The following is a 20,613-nucleotide window of genomic DNA, read 5'->3' as shown; positions in this document are numbered from 1 at the left end:
AGAGTGTAGTGTTGAGGCAGAGGAAAGGATTTAGGAAACAGGGTGGTACGACTGGAAAGGTCAGACGTGTCCACCAGGAGTCGGCAAAATGCAGCCAACAGGCCAAGTCCAGCCCGCCACCTGTTTTTTGCATGCCCAGCAAGAATGTTTTTTACCTTTTAAAAAAGTTGAATGTCCATCAAAAGAAGAATCATTTGTAACACAGTAAGATGAAGTGGCATTGAAATGGCATTGTCTATAACAAAGCTTTACTGGAACCCAGTCACTCTGGCTCATTTATGTATTCTCCTGGCTGCTTTTGCATGACAGCAGCAGAGTTCAGTAGTTGCTGCAGAGGCTGTATGGCCTGCGAGGCCCAAAATATTTGCCACGTGGTCTTTTACAGAAAAAGTGTGCTGAAGCTACTCCAGAGGATTGGTTATAAGGGCCTCCTGGAGAAGAGAGGTTCCTCAGGCCCATGCTGGCGTGTCTTCAAAGCCTCATAGGACACTCGGGTTGTGCTTGAGCCAGCTGTTGCCACAGGCTTCATGCAAGACTGGTTACGGCCAACTACTCCCGTGGGGCTGACAATGGCTTTGAGCTTTGATGAGAGCACAGTAGTCATGGGAGCGAGCTTCTGATTTACCTAAACAACTGTGTAATTGCCTTCAACAGACACTTGCATTCTGCCTGCGTTCTCCGTTTGACGTATCATTTTGTCATCTGTCTGTCCTCTGGCTCTCTCTCCATCTCTCTCTCTGTCTCTCACTCTCCTGTCTGTCTCTCTGCCTCGGTCTCTCTCTCTGTCCCCTTTCTTCACCAGTTGCTATCTCCACCGGTTGATTCATGAGCTCCCCTCCCCTCCTCCCCTGCCCCATGGAAGGGGCCAGCAGTCAGGTCTTAGATGTGGCAGTTAGTCTCCTGAAGTAGAGAATTAGGACAGAAATAAAGACTTTGTGGTCCCTCAGTTACCGTTGTTAGATTTTTCACTTCAAGTACAAAGGACGTTTTTGCTGGCGACACACAAGAGTGTTCCTCTATCCTATCTCTTGGAATTGTGGAAAAGAAAGAGAGTGACCAGGTTGGAAGGAGACCAGAGGGGTGGGAGATAATGCAGTTTAAGCAGAGGTGGAAAGAAATCAGCACCGTCAGGGCAGGCAAAGCCCCGGAATCCTGAGAAGGAAGGAGGGTGGGGAAGTCACGTGAGCACAAGTGAGAAGGGGGACACTTGTTCATCTCTGTGCGTTTTAGGCGTCAACCCTCTGGCGGCAAGTGCTGGGGTTTCTCAGGGAGGTTTTGATGCTCCAGTAGGGTTTTGCCCTATTAGGTCAAGTTCAACTTCAAGCCCTTGCTTGCTTCCATGTCCTGTTGCCAGCTTCCATTCCTCACACAGAGCTCTTATCACAGTGCCTGTTAGTGTTTCTGCTGCAGAGGCCGCCCGTGCCTCTGCGGAGGCCCGTGTTGTGTGGGCAGCGGCACTTTTTCCCTGCCTGCCCATCCCAGGAAGGTAAAGAGCCTCATCGTGTTCCCTGCAATCATTCCACTACTAATTGCATATAGACAGAGCTGAATCACCGAGCCGATTCCACTTGGAAAAAATGCAGCCGAACTGATGATGACATAAGAAAGCTCTCTGAGACATTCTGATTAGACACTTCTGGAACACGCTGCATCCTCACTCATTTGGAGGAATCAGGGGCATTAGCTACAAGAGCTTTTAATGAAGGGTATTTGTGGAGATGGCCAAACCAAGCTCTTTTCTTATTCACTCCAGGTCTAGCTTGAGGAAGGCTTTTTAGTCCCCTTTAGGAAACGTGGAATAAAATTATCTATCCTTAGGAGATTAGAGAGGTCTCTTTATGTGCCCAGCCCTTTATCGGAAAACAAAAAAAACCTTAAAAGAAAGATATCTGCTGTTTTCTTAAAAGTCACCAAAGAAGGTTTGAATAGTTCATTATGAGAGTCAGACCAGCCACCAAAATTATAATCCATCAGTTCATTCATTCAGTCTTTAACCATATGATCATGTGGTGCCATCTGTGTGTTCAAGGCTGCTATAGATATTGGAGATGGAGATAAATAAGGGCCCCCTCTCTCTTACAACTTTGAGTGGGGTAAACATACGCAACTACATAACAATGCGGTGTGATTAGGGCAACACTTGAAGCAAAAAAATAAACTGGGTAGAGAGGAGGTAAGGAATTTTGATTGTCAAGAAAGGGTTCCCAGAGGAGTAATATCCTAGATGGTTTTGAAGGCAAAGAAGGAGCAGTTGCGAGGCACAGATAAATGGCTCAGCATCGTAGGAACTTCCCTGGTGTGTCTAGTGGGTGAGGGGGGAAAGGAGTTGGCAACAGAAGAATCTAGAGATGGAGACAAGAGTCATCTGAAGGACAAGGGGTTAAGCCGTGAGGAGATGGATTTTTATTCTTTGCAATCGTTTGGGCATCAACAATAAATATAAGAACCTAGAGGCAGGGGGATCAGTAGAGAGGGGATTGTAATAACCCAGAGTAGATAACAGCAACTGAATTAACATAGTTAACAGTGATGAGGGAAAGAAGAAAATAGATTTGAAAACGGTAAAGGGGGTAAAAACCACTGGATGTGTTGGTTGATGGTGAGGAGTGAGTGAAAAAGGAGGAATCAAACGTGTGACTCTCTTTTATCTTAGGAGAACGGGGAGGTAGCCCTGCCACCAGCAGGGATTAGCGGACACAGGGGTGAGAGCAGTTTTCAGGGGCAAGGTGATGATTCAGCCCAGGGTGTCTGGGAGACACATGTGAGGCATTCCCCTGAGTTCCGGGCACAGAGGTAAGCAGATCGTCCTGGGATGATGACATGAACATGGAAATCGGAAGCAGAGCTGGTCATTTCAGATGCAGGAGCTGGATTCAGAGTGTAGACTGACCAAGGGAAGGAGATTGAGGTGGCAGAGGAAGGGAGCCCACCTTTAATATCTTCCATTATGTAAGGGTTGAGTGTCTCAGATTCCTCCTAGAGTCTGTTCCTTCTGACATTTATGGATCGTCTCTCATGTGTCAACCAGTCTTCTGTGTGCTCAAATTATCTCATCTAATTCTCAGACCCAACCTAGGGAGGGAGGAATAAGAACATACCCACATTTCATTGACAGGGGAACTGGGAATTAGTAATTTACTCAAGGCTACGTAATTCCTAAGAGAAATAGCCATAATCAGGGCTTAGAGCACGATGTTTGTTCTGACAAATCATGACTGTCTTGTTTTCATACTTTGTGTTCCATCTAGACGTAGGTGTGTGTGCCTGCGTTTAGCTTATGTGCGAAATGAAGAGAGATAGAAGGAAACCTTAGCAGTGGAACTAATGAAAGCATAAATCTCCTTTTCTGTGCACTCTCTCTTCACATCTCCGTGATGGGCTTGAAGGTCCACCTGTGTGTAGAGGACAGCTCGGAACAGGGGTGGGAGGCATTCCCAGACAGGTGGGCAGCACCGTGCACGTGTCTCAGCCGGTGTGATTCGGTAGCAAGTAGCTTTGGTGGGGGAGAGATTTTGAGAACTACTTGCAAAGATTTTATTATGCTAAATATGTTCAAAGGCTGTAATCGAATCTGGCTTATTCAGAGGTTTTCACCACGCCTCCCTTTCTCACTGGATCCAGATGACCCTACAGCATCAGGCTTCATGCTACTCTAAGGGCATGTCTGTGTGGTGTTGAGTCATCCTCTTACATACATGGGCTGCCTGTGTCCCCCTGCCCCCAGGCCAACCAGGAGTGCAGGCTGGCACTTCCATCCCCAGAATCCATGGCACCTTGCAGCTTCCTCTCAGGATCTGACTTGAATTTACTCATTAAATTATCTTAATTATAGGTTTAACCCCACTCCAGGTTTTCTTCTCTCTTCCTTCTCCCAAGTGGTCATTTTGTCATTGAGTGTTTGCTTGGTACAGTCACGAATACATGGAATTCTTCAGGAAAGCCTTCCATCTGCTCTGTACCTGAGGATGCTGCAAAGGGAAGGCCTTGCTCCCTGCTCCCTCTGTGTCCAGCAAGCCTCTGGTTGATCTCCAGTGGTCGGGGGTCTCTGGGGAATGGGCGGAACCCTGCCTGCTACCTTCCTTTCATCCTAAGTCTTGTTGGGGGGAGAACTCCCCTCGTTTGGTGAACAGAGCACTGCTCAGATCTGCATACCTATTCTTCAAAAGGATGATTTATAAGTTACTTCACTTTCCATCCTCCACAAAATATTTAATGAAACATACGCAAGGCTGTGCTTTACTCCTAGAGTTATTCCTTCTTTCAATCATCAGTTATATTTTGAGGGCATTTTCTCTTTTTTCTTTGCAAGCCTGGGGGTTGATAGAGACTTGGTTCTGTACAGTCACTGGGAGATGAACCACAGGACCAAAGAATGGTCTATATGAATCTTTCTGTGCCCTGTGCTCCTTTCAGAACGCTTTTCAGAAAGAAATAGAATCTCTCGTTAGGAAAAGCATAAACACACAGGCACATATGCATGATGTCATTTCCTGAGGTCCAGAAACCCCTAGGGTTGGAGTTCTACAGTTCTCAGATAAGAACTCCTGCTCTTAATCCAGAAATTGTCTTCATGGCTAAAGTACAGATGGCCCTGCTTTCCCAAGGCAGCTCAGGACCAGGTGGCTAAGGTGACCCCCTGCAGGTGGATGTCTGACCACTTGCGTGCATGATGGAGCCAGGAACCTTAACCCAGTAGGGGCCTCTTAAGAAAAATAATTCCCTTAAATTAATCTGGAGAAGGAATTTCAAAGCAACATTACATCCCGCAGCACTCAGTCCTGGCTTATATCCCTAGGGTTTTAGAAAAAGAGAAAGCAAACAGCCAGTGTACGAGGTAATACGACACTGCCGAGTTCTATATTTATCCCCTATCAATGTCTTTCAGATCAAATTGGCTGAGTTTACAAATCAAAAGCTGATTTCTTTATTTACTTTTTATTTTTTTCAGCAGCCATCAGCTGTACCACTGCAAATACTCAGGTTCCAGACACCAAGCTGCAAACTTCAAACATCCAGCTGTGCGCTTTTTGACTTTGAAATCATCACCCATAAGACAGGGTCTGCATGCAAAACTGAGCTGGGGGGTCCTCATGAAAAGGCAGCCAGCAGAAGAGCACACACTCCTAGGGCCCAGCCAGCTGCTGGAGCCATATCTGCAAAGACAACTTGTTGTTAAGGAAAGGGATGTACCTCAGAGATACACAGGACCTGGCTCGGTGGCGTGCAGAGGGCTCTTTCTTCATATAATTGTGTTTCGGGCTGCAGCTCCTCCTTAATACAAAGCTAAAGATTATTCCCAGGAAATGTCCCACTTTAAAAATTAAGGGAATTCAATTCTCTTTTTCTTTCTATATATCATAAAATATTACATTTCATGTATGCATATTCATACCTATTCAAAAATACACATATATTTTGTTGCAACTGACAAATGAGTTCTTATTATATGAGGATCTGTGTTGTTTTGCAGTTACCTTTATCCCTAGATAGATAGATATGTAAATAGAGAGGCAGAGAGATAGAAGATAGATGGATAGATAGATAGGGATAGATAGATTGATAGGTAGAAAGATAGTCATGAAATTTACAGTTGGCATCAGTTTATGTAATTTTTAATTGGATCTCTAATTACTGCTTTATGATAAAATCACATTAATAGATTAATTTGAAGGTTTGGGGTGGGGGGCTGAGGGAAATGATAAGTTTCCCAGGTCTAAGAAAGTCCAGCTGCAGTAGAGACAGCTGCAAGCCTGGCAGGCAGGTGATGCATGGGGACTCTGCCACACACACACATCACGACTTCAGCTCTTCTCACCAGCAACCAATGCTGATGTGTTTAAGGGAGATTCCCCTCCTGTAATGGAAGCCAGCGACTTCGGACAATTCAGCCCATCCCACGCCCCAGCGTTGGCCCCTTCTGTTTGATGTGTAATATTCTCATTGACCATTTGAACGTGTACCTCAGTGCAAGAGCAGGAAAAAACAGGTTGGGCCCTCCAGAACTTTGGAAAGTTTCTCATTCTTGGAGAGATCGTCAGGCTGTCCTTTCTGCCAGCCATGCTATCTGCATCCAAAGGAAAGGTCAAGGAGAAAAACAAATATATATATATATACACACACACACACACACACACACACACACACACACACACATACGTATGTATATATGTGTGTATATATATACATGTGTGTATATATACATATACACACCCATATATATATATATATATGTGGGTGTATATATATGCACACATATATATATGTGTATATATATATATATATATATATATATATATATATAAAATATGTTTATATCCTCTTATTCTTAGTTGTGAAATTAGAGATATTTTTCAAGCCCCCAGCTGGTTTCACATGGGCTATGCAGCTGCAATTGCTTTCTTAGAAGAAATGATCCCAAGAAATTGTATCCCTTGTAAATCAAATCGTATTTTAAGTGAACGGAGTAGAACTTTGTAGTTACAGGATCTGTGGTGAATCCTTTGTAAAGTTTATTATTATTAAGTCCCTACTGGAAAAGCAGAGATCTAATTATTCTTTCATTTTCACATTGAGATTTTCCTGTATCAAGGATCAAATGGGCTCAAACTGAGCTGTATGATCAGTGACAATAATCACGAGAGCTGCCATTTATTAAGAGGTTACCATGTGCTAAGTACTTCACACATACTTAACACTCACGGTCACGCTCTAAGGTGGTGTCATTTTCCCATTTTAAAGAAGAGGAATTTGAAGTTTGGAGAGGGAGCCATCAGCTAGGATGACTTCAGGGTCCAGTGTGCGGACACTCAGCACCGTCCACAGCACAGCCAGGGGCCAGCAGGGCTAACAGCCGAGATCAACCCTTCAACCATTTTCCTCCAGCTGAATATCAGACCCTCAGAAGCTATCCTGTGTAGATAATTCAACAATAATTACCATTCTATTGGGAAATGCTTTTTGACAACGGTCGTCTCACCCTGTCACAGCAGATGTTGCTGTGTGGGTTTTCTGTGGAGCCCACGAGCGCCCAGCCTGGTCCTGCAGCACAAGGATTTCCCCCAGTGCCAGGTTAAGGTGGCTCTGAGGGCCCATCTCCATGCCTGGAGACCCTCAGCTTTACCTCTGACTCGTTCTTGGAGGCCCCTCCACGCCGCCCCTCACCACTGCCTCTGCTGTGTGAGGGAGAGTGAGGATCCGTTCTGAGCAGTTGTTGGCTGCAGGCTCAGGGACCCAGACTGCTTAGAGTTCTCGGGGGTGGGGCGGGAGGAGGAAGACCTTCCCCAGTCCATCAGCAGGTGCTGACCTTGCATCTCATGGCAGCATCGCCCACCTTTAATATCTTCTTTAGTTCTGGCTTTAACCACTTCCTCCCTCAGACCTCAAACCAGTCCCTCTGGCTTGCAAGGGCTGCTGGTGAGGAACACTAACCACGCCTCTATCACGATGTTCTTGTGGACCATACCTCCCAGCATCTGAGCAAAACCACGTCTTCCTCCGTCAAAGCACAAAACTTCCCATGCTGGTCAGCACAGAATCGAGGCACCTTGGAGGGACACCATCTGATCTGTCCTGTAAACAACTCTCCTTGAAGCCCAGTCTGGGTTGAATGGGAACATCCTGATGCAAATCAGGAGGGAAAAGAGGAGCAGAGTCTAGAGGACTAGTCGACTAGTCACAGTATTGGAACTAAATGTTTTAAATGATTCCTTCCAACTTTTGAATTCTGGAATTCTATGTTCTGGTTTTTTTTTTTTTTAGTTTCTGAGGTCCAGTGATTTTTCTCTCAGCTGGTATATATTCCATAAAAATATTAAGCAAGGAGACAGCTGTGCCCTCTCCAATAGCTACAGCTGTTCTCTGTAGCTTTTCTTGGGTGTGATAAAAATAATAATCGTGGCTATTATTATTTTCAGTTATAAAGATTTCAAAGCCCAATCTGTGAGCTCAGAGACCTAGGGTTTTCTTTCCCAAAGGAGTATTACTTAACACAGGGCAGTTTTTGTCCTTCGATGGGTTATAAACTGCTGAGCTAAGTCCTCGGAGAGTGTGAAGTTTCTTTGGGGGTCTGGGGGCAGATGTGATCACGTTTCCAACTTGCTTCATTTCACTGCTTGGATTGTCAGATTCCACTTAATGAAATAGCTGTATTCCTGAGAAGTTGGCTGTAAAACAAATTTTGTTAGAGAAATCACACTTCCTCATTGATCTCCATTTTTAAAGACGCATCCCCCTGAGGAAATAATTGGCCCCAAGACTAAATATAAAGTATGCTGAACACTTGATAAACCTTTTAAAATCACATATTTAAAGAAAGTCTTCTGTTAGAACACTAGCACTGATGATATTTTTTGAAGTCAGGAAATACAAATATTTTGCTAAGAACAATTACCAAAGGTGGTGCTGTCTTGGGAACAGAGACATGTGAGGGTTAGGTAAGCAACAGAGTCCCTGATTTTTTTTTTTTAATTGAATCCGGTCTGTATTTCTTACTCTATTGGTCAATCAGGGTTTTTTGTTTGTTTGTTTTTTAATTTATTTTTGGCTGCATTGGGTCTTTGTTGCTGCACACGGGCTTTCTCTAGTTGCAGCAAGCGGGGCTACGCTTCGTTGCCGTGCGAGGGCTTCTCATTGCGGTGGCTTCTCTTGCTGTGGAACACAGGCTCTAGGCGCACGGCTTCAATAGTTGTGGCACGCGGGCTCAGTAGTTGTGTCTCGCGGGCTCTAGAGCGCAGGCTTAGTAGTTGTGGCGCACAGGCTTAGTTCTTCCGTGGCATGTGGGATCTTCCTGGGCCAGGGCTCAAACCCAAGTCCCCTGCATTGGCAGGCGGATTCTTAACCACTGAGCCACCAGGGAAGCCCTCAATCAGTTTATTAATAAGAAGTTGACAAGTTTCAAATTATGTAAACCATTTTCTTAGGTGCCTTGAGAGCCAGAGATGCCCAAGACATGGTCCCTGCTGTCAAAAAGTTTTGATTGCATGGGAAAATAAGACCAGTGCACACGGCATAAAAACACCATTAGAAAACACTACTATAGCTGCAGGATCGGTGTGAAGGGCATCAGGAGACCTGGTGTGCTGCCTCTAGCCCCATGCGTGATCATGGCCTCCTTTAAACTTCAATTTCCCACATGAAAAATACAGGATTGACCTAAATCCCTAATTCCCAAACTTGACTGTACATAAGAATTTCCAAGTAAAATTATTAACACTCCTCATCCCAGGAGATTCTGATTTAGTGGGTATGAGTGGCATCTAAAATTCTATACTCAAACAACTATTCTATGCAATTCTTCTGAAGTCAGCCTATGTCCTAGCTCTGTTGATCTGTTTTCTTTTTGTTTTTCTTCCAACAGTCTTTGTAAGTTCTCCATTCGAGGGACAAAGCACTGATCATTTCATAACCAGAGCACAAATGCTATTAAAGGAAAACTTTGCTTGAATCGTTAATCATTAACTCTGTAAATTCAGATTTCAGTTTAGTGGTGTTTTTTTTTTTTTCTTGTTTGTCTGTTTAAGCAGTCCCTATAGGGACCTCATTTCTGGTGATTCAGTTTTCGTTTTATATATATATATATATATATATATATATATATATATACACACACACACACACACACACATACACACACACACACACACACACACATACATATACTGGTTTTCTATCTGGTTTTGCTATTTTTGCTCCTATTTGAGAAAAAAGTATATGAGGAGAAAGGTAACAATAATGACAATGAAAGCTAAAAGGTATAAAGCATTTTACTGTATACATACTACCTTTCCAGTTTAATCAGAAAGTGTACATATAACAATGGGTAAGCAATGATTGTGCTTTTCCTATAATTCTACATTTGGTCTGGAGAACACATGATAGTAAAATTAAGCGTCATCGGTTTTTGCAGGATGACCTAAGTGTAGTCCTCTCCCTCTGGTAATATACATCTAGGTCAGTGGAGAACATACACTTTCCCCAAATCTTTTTTTTTTTTTTTTAAATTTATTTATTTTTGGCTGTGTTGGGTCTTCACTGCTGTGCGAGAGCTTTCTCCAGTTGCGGTGAGCGGGGGCCACTCTTCATCGCGGCACGCAGGCCTCTCACTGTCGCAGCCTCTCCCGTTGCGGAGCACGGGCTCCAGACGCGTAGGCTCAGTAGTTGTGGCTCACGGGCTTAGTTGCTCCGCGGCATGTGGGATCTTCCCAGACCAGGGCACGAACCCGTGTCCCCTGCATTGGCAGGAAGATTCTTAACCACTGTGCCACCAGGGAAGCCCTCCCCAAATCTTAAGCCATCTAACTTCCTTCCCTACATAAAATTGCCTGATACTAATATATTAATTAATTAATTAATTAATGTATTCACATACAGCAGCACACATGTCCCCACAGAAAACTTTATAAGTTTTTTACCATGATTGTCCTAATATTTACGTAGTTGCATTTCAGTCTGTGACAGTAATCCGCCTCCCATCAACTTCTCCATTTGGATATTCCTATAACAGATTCATTCAAGCTTGGTTCCTCTAAGTCTTAACTGTGGTCACACTAGAACGCGTTTGGATGATAGAATTAAACTAGACGCATAGTCTGTAGTTGGAAACAAGAACAAGAGACCAGAGAACCCTGTGTCATTTTGTTTCTTTGCTTTGATGGTGTCATACGCAGCCTCCCAGGAGATCTGAGGTCCTCCCAGTCACTGTTTTGACACTGGAGCTCAATCCAGAAACAGCTGTCCAGAGCTAATTTATTTTCTAATGCTATGGCACTGTTAATTTATAAATTACACTGGTAATTCGAGCTATTATTAATTTCAGATGGTGTAGGGCAAGCCTAATTAAAATATGACACCAATTGCCACACATATGTGCCAAGGACCACCATTTAAAATTAATGGGAATATTAAGTGTGACACTGGTCTCCTCGATGCTTTGCACAGTAATTACAGCATCTAGCGGGGAATATCTGACAAATGTAGGCTCAGGTTGGGCGCAAATAAACAACGACAACCTAAAAGGAATCACAAGCTCTTCATTTAAACCTCTTCTCCTCGTTTCCTCCACCCTTCTGCAAATCAAGGTTGGTGCTTTTTCCCTTAAAGATGCTTAGGAAACAGTGACGATTAAGGCTCCTGTGACATGGAGAAGGTTCTCACTGGTTGGGACCATGAGGGTCTGTGGGTTGATGTTGACTGTCTTCTCCATATCCTGGACGTTTGCAGACTATTTTCTACTTGTCAGCACGTCCCTGGTTCTTCCAGTGAATTAATTAACTCTTACTCGCTTGCTCTAATAGACAGAGGCTATTCTTTTGCTCCCCTGAAGGTCATAGAGGCAGGAGTCTCCCTGCACATAGATGTGGGCTCCATAGGGTATGAAGACACCTGGGAAATGCTCAGGTTGGACTTAGTTCTGGACAGTGACACAGACTTACCATGACCCAGGAGCCCTGGCCTCGCTGGGCAGGCAGTGGTCCTTCTGTATAAGAAAGCTGTTGTCTTGTGTGTCATTGTCATTGCTCCTGTTATCATCTTGACAAAAACTGGGGAGCTTAACAATGTCACAGAACACATACACCCATAATTTACATACCACGCACATAATTCTTTGTATTACAGTAGTTTCTTCTTCTTGTCATTTTTGTGCTTTGCATCAGCCGATACAGGTGGTGTTATGGAGGGGTTTTATCACCTGGGGGCCACTGTGCCTCTTCCCTCCCCACTCAGGTGGGGCCCCCTGGGGTTAACATAGCCTGGCGCCCCCTGAGTCTGGGCGTCCAGGCAGATCACAGGGTGACTAGGACAACAAGTGTGCAGCACATTAGTGTTCCAAAGTGCTTTCATGTAACTAGTTTTCATTTGTTCCTCCAAACGGCCCTGTGAGGTGTTAGGATTATATATACATTATTCCAGGGGACATGTCTTCTGGTTTCTCGGGACAGTCTCAAATTCTGCTTGTTGTCCCAGAATAACTATTAAAAATAGCACCCATTTTCCCCGTAAGACGATGCCAGGTCACAGGGTAAGGTGTACCATCATGCTGTCTATCTTCATTTAACAGAGAGGCAGGCTGATGCCGGGATGCATCCGGTTATTTTGTCATCACCTGTCTCTCCATGAGGAGGTTAACGCTCAGGGTGACTCTGGGAGGGGACAGTGACAGTCCTCTTGCAGGCATTAATGTCCTGGTCTGTCCATATCAAAGGCTCAAGGCCAGACCTCAGCGAGGAAGTCGGGTAGGTAGACGGTTGTTACTATTATTCATAAATCTTCAGTGGGGAGACTGAGTCTCTGGACGGGGATGTGACAGTGTGACTCGCAGCCCTGTCTTCTTGCTCTTCCCTCTCTGCCGTGTTTGTAGTTAGAGGGTGGAGTCCCTGCTGTTGATTTGTGGCCAGGATCTTGGACCCAAGAGCTCCAGCAGACTGAAGTTTAGAAAATGGATTTCTGCTGATTTAATTGAGTGTCTAAATCTGAAAACAGAAATTTAATTTCATTAGTGTTTCCACTGCCTTTTGCGGCTGTGTGTGTGTGTGTGTGTGTGTGTGTGTGTGTGTGTGTAACTGCTAGTGTGGTATGATCAACGATCTTGGATTCGTGATCTAGGATGATGTCATCAGCTTTTCATTTCAAGGTTCAGCCTTAAACGGTACCTGGAGACCAGAAAGTTAATACTCACCAAAGGTTCCTAACTCAGATCCCCAGAGCCTGACTGCTTGCTGAGATTTGGGCAGGGTAAATGTCAACATTATTCATCACTTACTGAGGACCAGCAATTCTCCAGACTCTGTGCTTAGTGCAGGTAGGAACACAAACATTTTAGCTGGTCCATCAGGGAACCAAGAAAGAGCTGGCGATGGACGAGATAAAAGAGTGGAAGGAGGGAGAGTTGGCATGAGATTCTGGACTTAGAAGTGGCACAGTTCTCTGCAGACATAACCATTGCACACTTTGTTTTCTAAGTTTGTACCTTTGGTGTTTTTTCTCCTATTCCACCACACCTTCTCCTGCAGCTGTGGGCTTTGTGAGCGAAGATGAATACTTGGAGATCCAGGGCATCACGAGGGAGCAGTCAGGGGACTATGAGTGCAGTGCCTCCAATGATGTGGCTGCCCCAGTGGTGCGGAGAGTCAAGGTCACCGTGAACTGTAAGTGGTTGCAGGAGCCCCCACCCTGCATGTGCCTGAGGCTGCTGCTGTCACGGCCACAACAGAGAGCTGGGCCTCAGCACCACGCCCTGACTCGGGGTAGGAAACAGAGCAGCCTTGCGGTCCGTTTCCTGCTTTTAGGAGCGACAATTCCAAACTCTTTTAAAAAATGATAATAAATTGGATCTGAAAGTGATTTCATATAATCCGAAACTTGCCTTAACATTCCTGAAGGATCGTGAAATAGCATTCAGTGCATGTTATACAAGCTTGTCTTTGAATCCCACTTTTTCCCATACTTCATTCATAATGTCACCAAGCTTCACGCTCTCTAGACAGTCATTTCCTTCATAGGGAGCAAGAAAATAAATTAAAAGCATGTGTGTGGAGGAAATATTATAATTTCTGTTCATGGTATACTGATTTTATCTCATCCCTTTCCAATTATGTATGTTGATGGACATGGTATACACTCCTAATTGAACTATAAATAGATAAACATATCCACATATTAGAGGGTATAGCTCATCCCTGATTTTTCTTACGTGAGGTACTGAACCCAAAAAGCTTGGAGGCCACTACACTGGACCCCTCCTCCCCCTTTACCATCCAAATTCTCTCTGACGTTGATGCTGCCCGACTTCCCCCCTCCCTCATGCTTTCCCCTCTCGGTTCCGCGTTATGCACCCTGACTCCGTTCTCTGTGACATTCTGAAAGTTTTCCCTACTCTGACCAATTTCAGAAAGTCCTAGGACAGACTAGAACCCAAGAACTAAGCCAGCAGACAAGAAGCCTTTCTCCTTCAAAACTTAGGTGAGGGTGGAGGTAGAGGAAGAATACCGTGTTTTGGTGATTACCCATTCTTTAATATTTTGGTTTCTGTTGCGATTCAAACCTAATTAACACAAAGCACTTTAAGCAGCATGGAAACAGGTGTAGCAACGATACCATTTTTGTACCACGAGTTATTTTTAAAGTGATGTAAGATGACTTAAGGTTAATAAAGATGAACTTAAAGAGTAAGGGAATGTGAGCAAAGGGAAAACCTATGTAGGAAAAGGAGTGAAACCTAGGGGAAGCGAGTCCGTAAAATTTATATGCCAAGGTGGTCAGAGGCGGGTCCAGGATTTGGCTTCCAGTTCCTGAAGCCAAGAGGGGAAACATCATTTGGTTTGAGGTTTATGTCCATAAGATAAAAGCAGATTCGTTGCTTGGGAGAAACACTGCTTTTTCTGGTACTGAGACTGGAAAAATAACTTCACGTTAAGGTCTCCACAAATAGAGCACAATGACATCACACGCAATATTTCTGCAATAAACAGAAGGGCGAGTTGGTTGTGGCTGTTTCTCACTGTGCATTTCAGTGCAACCGTCGGCATTGTCAAGGGCAGTTTGACAAAGCCTTGGAATGAATGCAGGCCAAGTACTCAGGTCTAGTCGGTCCGGCTGGATTCAAGGGTCCAGCATAGAACACCTCCAAGAGTGACGGATCTGTGTATCCTTCAGGCAATTCTCCATGAGTATTATTTCTTGCAACTGAGCTTTTGATGGAAATTGAATAGTTCAAGGTTATATACTCTGGCAAGAACCTGGTGTGCAGACAGTCTACAGGGCTGATTAAAGGTGCTGACTGTCAACCCATGGGGTAGAGGGTCCATGGGGGAGCTACATCCTATGAAAGTTGAAAAGTTTAAACAGGAAGTATGCCTGAATACCTGGTCATTCCGCCTCTGTCCAGAGGGGAGCAGATGCAGTACATGTGAGCTTTTTCCTTAGCACAATATGGGATGGTTTCATTCTCTGGCACATGGTGGAGACCAGAGGTAGAGCAGGGCATGACAAACACAGTCAGTGATTGCGGCATTTGAGCTGCTATGGGATGTCTTCTCTCTGCAGATCCTCCATATATTTCAGAAGCTAAGGGGACAGGTGTCCCCGTGGGACAGACGGGGACGCTGCAGTGTGAAGCCTCCGCGGTTCCCTCGGCAGAATTCCAGTGGTACAAGGATGACAAAAGGTAAGGCTCCCTCCCCCTCCTCCCCGCAAGAAGAAGAAAGCTCTTCCAGGTTCCTGCCTGATTCCACAGGGATGCAAATGGATTCCTGCAAAGTCCTCTACTGAACTCCTCCTACCTATGAGGGAGAAACAATACACAAACAAGCTTTTTCTTGATATTAATGAACTTCAGCTATGTTTGCGATGTTGCCATGAAGAACTGGCACTCGCCCACCAACAAGCCTGAGAAAAACTATTTTTTAAGGGAAGCAAAATCTCAAAGGAAAGGCCACTAGGAGCCTGTGAGTTTTTTATAGGCCTAGAAAATCATGTGTTCTGCCTGCAGCTATTTTTAACACATTCTCAGGCTCGCATTAAGGTGCCAGGAAGGAATGCTCCTGGGGCCCTAAGTTAGCTGTGTCTGAGGACTCCGGTCCAGTTCCATCCACTCTCAGGGGTGGTGCATGAAAGCATCTGTGACCCAAGTTAGCCTCCCTTTGTGCCCGGCTTGTACTTTCACTGCAGGAGAAAAGAGAGGGGCCTCTCCCATCCCCTCCTATTGTTGCAGCCACCATCAGGATGTTTGTCATGATCACTGAAGATTGTCACCATGAGGAGTTAGCAAATGACACGTTAGCACAGGGTTCAGTGGCTCCGGGGACCAGGCAACGCGCGATTACTGTTATCAAAGAGCTATTTTCAGGTGGATGAACGGCAAATACATGTGCAAGAGCTGTCCATGGTCAGAACACATTTGTAACAATGGGGAGGGGGGCGATACTAAAAGGTCCTGAGGTGTATGTGGGGTAGAGGAGGAGGGCAGGGTGACAGAGGCTGAGAAGCTGAGGGGAAAAAGCAACAAAAAGGGGAACTTTGGGAAGGAGAGCAGGTGAGCAATTCCAGGCCAGGACTCATGCCGGGAGAGACCCAGCCGCTGCCTACACGTCTCAGAACATCTCCAGTGCCTTGGGATTCTTTCCTGAAGAGACCAGGAAGTGTTCGTAGCAGCGCTACTTACAAGAGCCAAGACACGGAAGCAACCTAAGTGTCCATCAACAGGTGAATGGATAAAGAAGATGTGGCACATATATACAATGGAAGACTACTCAGACGTCAAAAAGAACGAAATAATGCCGTTTGCAGCAACGTGGATGCAGCTAGAGATTATCACACTAAGTGAAGTAAGTCAGACAGAGACAAATATCATATGATACCTCTTATATGTGGAGTCTAAAAAAATGACACAAATGAACTTATCTACAAAACAGAAATAGACCCCCAGACATAGAAAAAAAACTTATGGTTACCAAAGGGGAAAGGGGTGAGGGATAAATTAAGAGTCTGGGATTAACAGATACACACTACTATATATAAAATAGATAACCAACAAGGACCTCCTGTATAGCACAGGGAACTATACTCAATGTTTTGTAATAACCTATAAAGGAAAAGAATCTGAAGAATATATGTATATAAATGTATAACTGAATCGCTTTGCTGTACACCTGAAACTAATGTAACATTGTAAATCAACTATACTTCAATAAAAAATATGTTTAAAAAAAAGAGGCTGGACACCAAGAGCTCCTCCAGTCTCTGCATCAACCCCTGAACTTTGTTTAGAACCCAGTTGCTTAGTCCGAGGACCCATTGTGTATCATCATATTCCTTCCAAGTGAGAAGCAGTACTTTTTCATTTTTAGGTACCAATTCTGGCAGCAACTTAGGTGCATTGTATGTGTCTAGCCCATTTTGTAGATGGAAATATTGAGACAGAATGAGGAAACGCAAACTCAGGGAGAGATAAGAAGAAATAGCTGGCTTTCCTCCTTTTTTCCAAGAATGCAGAATCAAGCAGAAGGGAATAGTATTTTCCCAATAAATAAACATGGGTATCTTTCTTTGAAATCCTGCTTCCTCTTTCTTCCTTTTTATCCTTTCCTTTACTAAGAACAAAAGTGAGATGTGAAGGTCCAGTATCAGAAAACAAAACAAAACAAAGAACAATTTTTTGAGCTCCAGGGTAAATTCCTGAACTTTCCATGGCCCGGGCCGTCATGAAAATTAATCAGCTGCATCCTGTTTTTCTAATTCTCTGTGGGACGAAAATGTGAGCAAAATGTAGAAGAAAGAAAATCTTAAAATACGTGGAGGAAAGAAGATTAGCCTTTAGGCAGATATGGCCAATGGTGGGCGTAGGAAGAGAGAGCTTTTTGCTGCTGCGTCACGGAGAGGGGGGCTGCAGGCTTCACCCAGGAGGAAAGAGCCCGGCAGCATCACCGTGGTGGGGAGCAGCTTTCAGAGCCCCTGGCTCAGGCGTCTCTGAGTCCTCCTCTGTCTCAGTCCTCGTGGCAGCTCCTTTTCTCTCCTTTAGTAGATTCCGCTTGGTTTCCCATTTGCTCCTCGTGTATTTATTCCCCTGTGTAAATGGGAGGGGAATGGGAGACCATTGAATGCAGTTGTCTGTCCTGGCACCCAGCTCTAGAAGAGCATCTCTGCCTCTGAAGTCTTGTCACTGCCTGACCTTCCTGGGCCACTCTCAGGTCACCTCGTCCAGGCAGGTCTCCCAGGGCAGATTGCACCTGCCTGGGGGAAGACCAGCTCTAACCTAGCTCACATTCCTGGTGAGCTGAGGGGATTTCTGAGGCAAATCAAAGGAGTCTATGTGATGGGGGCAGGCAGTTTTCTCAGAATTCAGGGTAGAAATCTGTCTTGACTGTGTACTAGCCACTCGACACCAGCCACCACCGTGTGTGCCGTCGATCAAAGGGAGAGGGAAGGGAACCCTGTCCTTAATAAGGACCACTCATCCACAGGACTCCAGCCATTGAAAAGCATTAAGAAGCTGAAGCCTGGTAGTGATGACGAATCCGGCCTCTGCACCCCAACACTGAAGTACATCTCAGAGACAGAGTTTGGGGTGAAGGAGAAAAGAATAGCTTTATTGCTTTGCCAGGCAGAGGGGGCCACAGCGGGCTAATGCCCTCAAAACTGTGTGTCCCGATCTGGAGTGGGTAGTGAGGAGTTTTATAGTAATTGTTCAAAGAGGGCGTGATCAGCTGGTGGACATTCTTCTGACTGGTTGGTGGGGAGGTAAGTGGGACTCAGCGTCATCAACCTTTTGGTTCCAACTGCTCTGGGGCCTACATGTATCTGCAAAACAGCTGATGTGTATCCCTTGAGGGGGAACGAGGACCCTGCCTCAAGGCTGCACTATTGTGTATTGGCTACTCCTCCCTTGTCTCTGCATCCCCCTCCCTTCCCTGATTAGCATCTGTTTGAACCTGCCCTTTGGAACTCAGGGAAGGTCTTGGAGGCTGACTGAAGTCTATTTCCTACAAACAAGAAATGGGGGACACAGAAAGGCTTTTGTGCCCAGGAGCCCCACAGGGTCCTGCTTGGTTTCAGCAGTGGTATGGGATGAGGAGGTGTGTGACCACACGGAGCGTCATCCCAGAAGCTGCAAGGCGCTGCTGGGTACCGCTGGCCGCCCTCCTCTGCTTTTAGCTAAAGACATTTCCGAGCTCTCAAGCCGAACCTGCTCTGGGTAAGTGTCTCTCCCCACTGCAGAGCTGAAATCTAGTTCACAGCTTGCTTCTGATGTGGAGGCTTCCTCCCCAGCCCAGGGATGGCATCAGAATGGCAAATGGGATCAATATGCTTGGCGAGCTCAGAGAAGCCTCCTGGCAGGTGGGCTTCAGAGCCTTCTCTGCACAGCACCCCCTGGAGGACCAGCATCTACAGAACAAGCTGGAAATAGAACAGTGGTGTCTGGCCGCACAGCCGGACACCTCATTCGGTTTGGACTGTGCTCACGTTTTAATGAAGTCCCTGGACTCGGGCCGGTTCACTGCCCCTCACTTAGGAGAGACAAAGGCTCACAGATGAAAATCTACAGAATGGAAAGCAAGGCAAGTTCCTTCAACCCCACTCTGACTCCCCTGGAGACAGATGTTGGGTTAGGACTGAGGCCAAAATCCTGCTCTTCTCATCACGGTGGTCATGTCTTGGCAAAGGAGAGAGCCATCTTGCCCTCCTACAGAGACAGCACCTTCAGATAGTGACAGAACAGCTGACATCTCTGCCAAAAACGTCCTGTGGCCCAGGGACAGGCGGGAGTTTGCAGTGTCTGACTCCACAGAAATATATTATTTCAAATAACATTTTATGGTTTACAAAGCATTTTCTCATCATTGTCCTGCTGGGCTTTACTTTCTATTTCTGCCTTGAATATTGTCTCTCTCGGTTTGATGACTCCAATACCAGCCATTTGCCCCAATTTGTGTCCCACAAGCCTGTCCCCATATGCGATCATCTTGCCATATTTTACTGTCTACACGTCCTGCTCCAGCCAGGCCCTACACAGGCAGCTGATACTGTGACCACTTCCCTGAGATCCTCCATTCAGAAGGATGATTTCCCCCACTAGTATGTCTCTTTTCTGTAGCATAGACTCAGCTTCTGGGCAAGAAAGTCAAATTATTTCAGGGAAAGTAAAAGGTTGGCTTAAAGCCCATTTTCCGAAATAGGGCATTCCAGAGTTTTTTAAAAAGAAGAGAGCTGGTCTCATAATTTCCATGTAGACATGTTAAATTCAATAGGAATTGCTACGAACAGCCTCCAAAGGTGGAGGATATGGCCCTACCAACCTCTAATGCAGTTTTCTCCTTTCCCTCTCTGTCTGCCCTGTAATGGTGTCTGTGCTTCTAATAAGCGTGCCTGGCTGTCCTTCCCACTAACTCTTTGTGGCTTTTAGTTAGTGGCCCCGGCTGTCGGTATGAGCCCTTGTGGCACACTGGACTCCATGATGGGGTGAGACAGCTCGGGGAGACAGTCCTAGCCATGTAGGGCCATATTCTCAGGCTTCTGTAATCTCTTCCAGGCTGAGTTGCTATAATACTCTAGACAGCTCACCACTCCCAGGCCCTTCAGAGTCCCCTAACATAAAAATGATCCCCGATTCTTTAATCCTAATCACAGCCAAAAATAAGGTATTATCTGTAGAATGCCTCAAGTTCTTAAGGGATAAGTTTATCACTCAGGTGCTTGAAAAACATTGTTCTTTCAAACCCCTCAGGTTTTCCTCCTCTTTGAAGACCAAGTTTTTCCAGTTGTCATCATCGTCACCATCATATCTTCATCATCACCACCATCAACATCAATTATGTCCACAATTCCGAGCACCTACCGCACGAATCCTGTTGGGCTGAGTGCACACAGCTGGCACGTTATATTTGTTCAAGGCATCTGCCTTCAGAGAACTTCACTATCTTCATAGGGAGACGGATATCTGCATTGTGCCACGAAATGTCTCCAGGCACACACCTAAAACATAGAAATGCAATTATACGTGTGATTGTGGCCAACCTGTGTAGTTGAATGCAAAAAAATAAGTGATTATAGTGATGACAGAAAGGGGGCAGAGGGAAGGTCATTAATTCCAGAGTCTCTCTTCTTCCTTATGAGAGAAAAAAA

The 20,613-nt window shown here is 45.2% G+C and overlaps 1 protein-coding gene across 2 annotated transcripts in view; it reads left to right on the top strand.

Annotated features, from left to right (window-relative positions):
- Positions 1-20,613, top strand: part of NTM (neurotrimin) — a 402,928-nt gene that overhangs the window by 368,122 nt on the left and 14,193 nt on the right. For both annotated transcript variants that reach the window (XM_007450402.1, XM_007450401.1), the window contains exons 5-6: positions 13,008-13,142; positions 15,040-15,160. In XM_007450402.1, the coding sequence (XP_007450464.1) occupies positions 13,008-13,142; positions 15,040-15,160 (256 nt within the window). The remainder of the gene's footprint in view (positions 1-13,007; positions 13,143-15,039; positions 15,161-20,613) is intronic.

Source organism: Lipotes vexillifer, unplaced genomic scaffold, assembly GCF_000442215.2.
Source record: "Lipotes vexillifer unplaced genomic scaffold, Lipotes_vexillifer_v1.1 scaffold322, whole genome shotgun sequence".
NCBI classification, from domain to species: Eukaryota; Metazoa; Chordata; class Mammalia; order Artiodactyla; family Lipotidae; genus Lipotes; species Lipotes vexillifer.
The sequence above is the reverse complement of the archived record's forward strand: the minus strand, read 5'-3'. Positions and strand labels throughout refer to the sequence as shown.